Source organism: Gymnoscopelus braueri, assembly GCF_963280865.1.
Source record: "Gymnoscopelus braueri genome assembly, chromosome: 2".
Classification (NCBI taxonomy): domain Eukaryota; kingdom Metazoa; phylum Chordata; class Actinopteri; order Myctophiformes; family Myctophidae; genus Gymnoscopelus; species Gymnoscopelus braueri.
Window position 1 is genome coordinate 28,292,046 of NC_137604.1, and position 3,099 is coordinate 28,295,144.

Here is a 3,099-nt window from a genome sequence, read left to right on the forward strand (position 1 = left end):
AGGTTTGCCCCCCTGCTAGCCCATGGCTTGAGATTTTTTTTTTTTTTACTATTTCTTTAACTGATCCTAAACGCACACATTTACCAAAAGCTTGCCTCTTAATCCCATGGAATAATTTGCATCATGAATGCCAGAGTCTCATGCATGATCCCTTTATAAGGCCCTGAGTTCCCCTAAAACCTCAGTCTGGCCCATCTTCTACCAGAGGAACATCTTACTCTCACAACTGAGCTGTTGGATAAGACGTCTGTCAGAAACTTTTCGATGGCATCAAAGATGAAGGATCGAAAGGTAAGCACTGTTGGCGCGCTCCTCATTTTAAGGACTGAGGGAATTACAAACAACATGGCCTTTTATGGACACGTTTGGGTTTCTTATTGGATTTTTTTCTCCCTACTTCAATATTACATCAATAGTTAAAATAAATAATTACTGGGATTCCACCTAAAGGAAAATCCATGCTACATGGGTAAGGAAAAATGCATCAGACTGCCGTGCGTCCTGGGGATGGATGCTTTTCCTAGAGTTTGAGCTCATGCTTAACAATAACTTTTGGCATAAATACTATAATAAACTACAAAATCAACACTTAAATGACACAATCTGCTAAACATAATCTCAACCTCTTTCACAAATACGACAGAGTAATAGAAAATTGCTGTGGAGCTGAGCACACACCATCTCTGTTGCGCACACTGGTGCACCAGAGCGCAAAGGCACAGATCCACTAAGTCTGCGCGCTACAGCCTATATGGATGTTCTTACATTCTCTCGTATTCGAGTTGATCAATATTATAGATAGATGCTTTATTTGTCCTTGCAGAAATTCATTTTGCACCAAGCAGCCATCAGGACACAAAAAATCACAACACATAAGCTACAGGCCTAGGCCTATATATGTATACATTTTCATATCCAAACTACTCTGTGCGTGGGTATATTTTATTGTTTCAGTTTCTTCGATGTGTATTAGGCCTACGGCTGATAAACAAATTGCGAATTGTATTTCATTTTCACATTTCCTTCATGCGCTCTTTTTTTGACAGAGAACTCCCATCTCCCACAAAGTCATTGAGAAAAGAAGACGGGATCGTATTAATCGCTGCCTGAACGAACTAGGGAAAACAGTGCCCATGGCACTTGCTAAACAGGTGAGGCACTTTAACTTTATCCATATCAGATTGAACAAATGCCTTAACAACATACGGTGTATATCAGTGTATATGTGCGTCTATTTCTTAACCAATATATATTTTGAATGATAGAATTCTGGAAAACTGGAGAAGGCAGAAATCTTGGAGATGACAGTTCAATACCTACGGGCACTCCACTCAGCGGATTTCCCGCGGGGGCGAGAAAAGGGTATGTAATGTAACCGTGCCTGATGGTTCCCAAACTTTTTAGCTCGAGACCCAAAAGACAAATTAGACGTTTGCCCGGGACTCAAATTAGTGAAAATAGCAGATCTACAAGCTCACAATGCATTGCTTTGCGCCATGTTGTGAGCTTGTAGATCTGCTATTTTCACTATTCTATTCTTTCACTAGTTTTTTCCCCCTCTCGTTTATGTTTTATTTTCTTCTGATTTATTTATGAAATTGTTTTGAAAAAGGTTTTAATTGGTTATGAAAAATGCTGCATTTTTTGGGGGGAAAATCTTCTCAAGATGTAGGAATCAAAAAATGAAGGGATATTTACTTGCGAGTTGCGACCCATGCATGAAAATGCCACAAATGGGTCCCGACCTACTGTTTAGGAAACAGTGGCCTATAGGGCAGACTATATATTTTGATTCATTTCCACATCAGCTTCCGTTGAGTGGGGCTATGTGCAAACAATTATACAAACTTTATAGGTGAAGTGGGACGGAGTCATTTGGCCGCCTACTGCTGCGACTTGAGAAATAGCCTACAGATCACCCACTTTACCAAAGACAAGAAACCGTGCAATGAAGTCAACTAAAAAGACTAACGGTATTGCTTGTGTGTTGATTCGTCATTCTAGGTGAGCTGCTGGCTGAGTTCGCCAACTACTTCCACTACGGATACCACGAGTGTATGAAGAACCTGGTGCACTACCTCACCACCGAGGACCGGGCCGAAACCAAAGACATCAAGTACGCACGGATCCTCGCCTTTTTACAGTCCAAGTCCCGAGTCATCACTGAACCCGTGTTCGGTTCCGTTGGCGCGTCACTGCCAGAGCCCACCGACTACCTCGGCCACCTGCACTCCTCCCCGGACCACCACCAAAGTCACAGTCCCAGCGACTCCATGTACCAGCAGAGTCCTCCCACGGGACATTTCTCCTGGCACAGCTCGGCGCGCAGTCCCACCATCACGTACCCAACAGTGCCACTCTCCGCGCCCACGCAACAGCATCACGGTGGATATCTGTCGCCGGTACAGGGACTTGATCACCACTATTTCAATTTCATTGGTCACACGCACGCGAACGCGTTTAGTCTGCACAGTGCACAACATGCCATGTAAATATTTTCTCGTTTTTTTCTGTTGTCTTTATTTATATATTGTTTGTGTGTGTTTTAAAAATAGATACAGATTGTGAATACTGAATGGAATAAATATTTCTTTAAACAACCATTATGTTTGTCATGATTGAACAGGATTTATGAGGATTTATAACCTTAAATACTGAATATTTACAAATCTGAATATAATTATATTAAACAGGTATCCTAACATCACAAATGTATCAAACTTCCAATCAGACCAAAAGTTACTTATTGAAAACACAAATGGAGTTCAGTATACTTCATTAGGCTGGGATTTAGTTTGTAATGATGTGGCCAAGACAAAACATATTTCCAATAATTTCCAAATTATCTACTGTATATCAGCCTGTAGGCTACTAATATTGACCTATTGAGAACAGAAAGATGGTAAGAGAATTATCTTATTTGTCTTTGTAAATTGTATTTTGCATTATGTAAAACTGAGGAGATATGTTTCTTGGAAGATCAAGCTTCCACAAAAGCTTATGAAGGACCTTTATATTCTATGGTGCTCACCCTATTCCAGCATATTACTCAGAGGTTATAATCTTTACGCAGGCAGAAGGAAACAGTTTGTTCCAACG

General features: G+C 40.8%; 1 protein-coding gene across 1 annotated transcript; it reads left to right on the plus strand.

Moving 5' to 3' along the window:
* Positions 1 to 264: 264 nt before the first annotated feature.
* On the plus strand, positions 265 to 2,492 carry helt (helt bHLH transcription factor; the record flags this gene model as incomplete). The annotated part of the gene is made up of 4 exons (XM_080453043.1): positions 265 to 291; positions 1,047 to 1,151; positions 1,266 to 1,362; positions 2,005 to 2,492. 4 exons carry the CDS (start codon positions 265 to 267, stop codon positions 2,490 to 2,492), a joined length of 717 nt encoding a protein of 238 aa, XP_080309169.1.
* Positions 2,493 to 3,099: the final 607 nt, after the last annotated feature.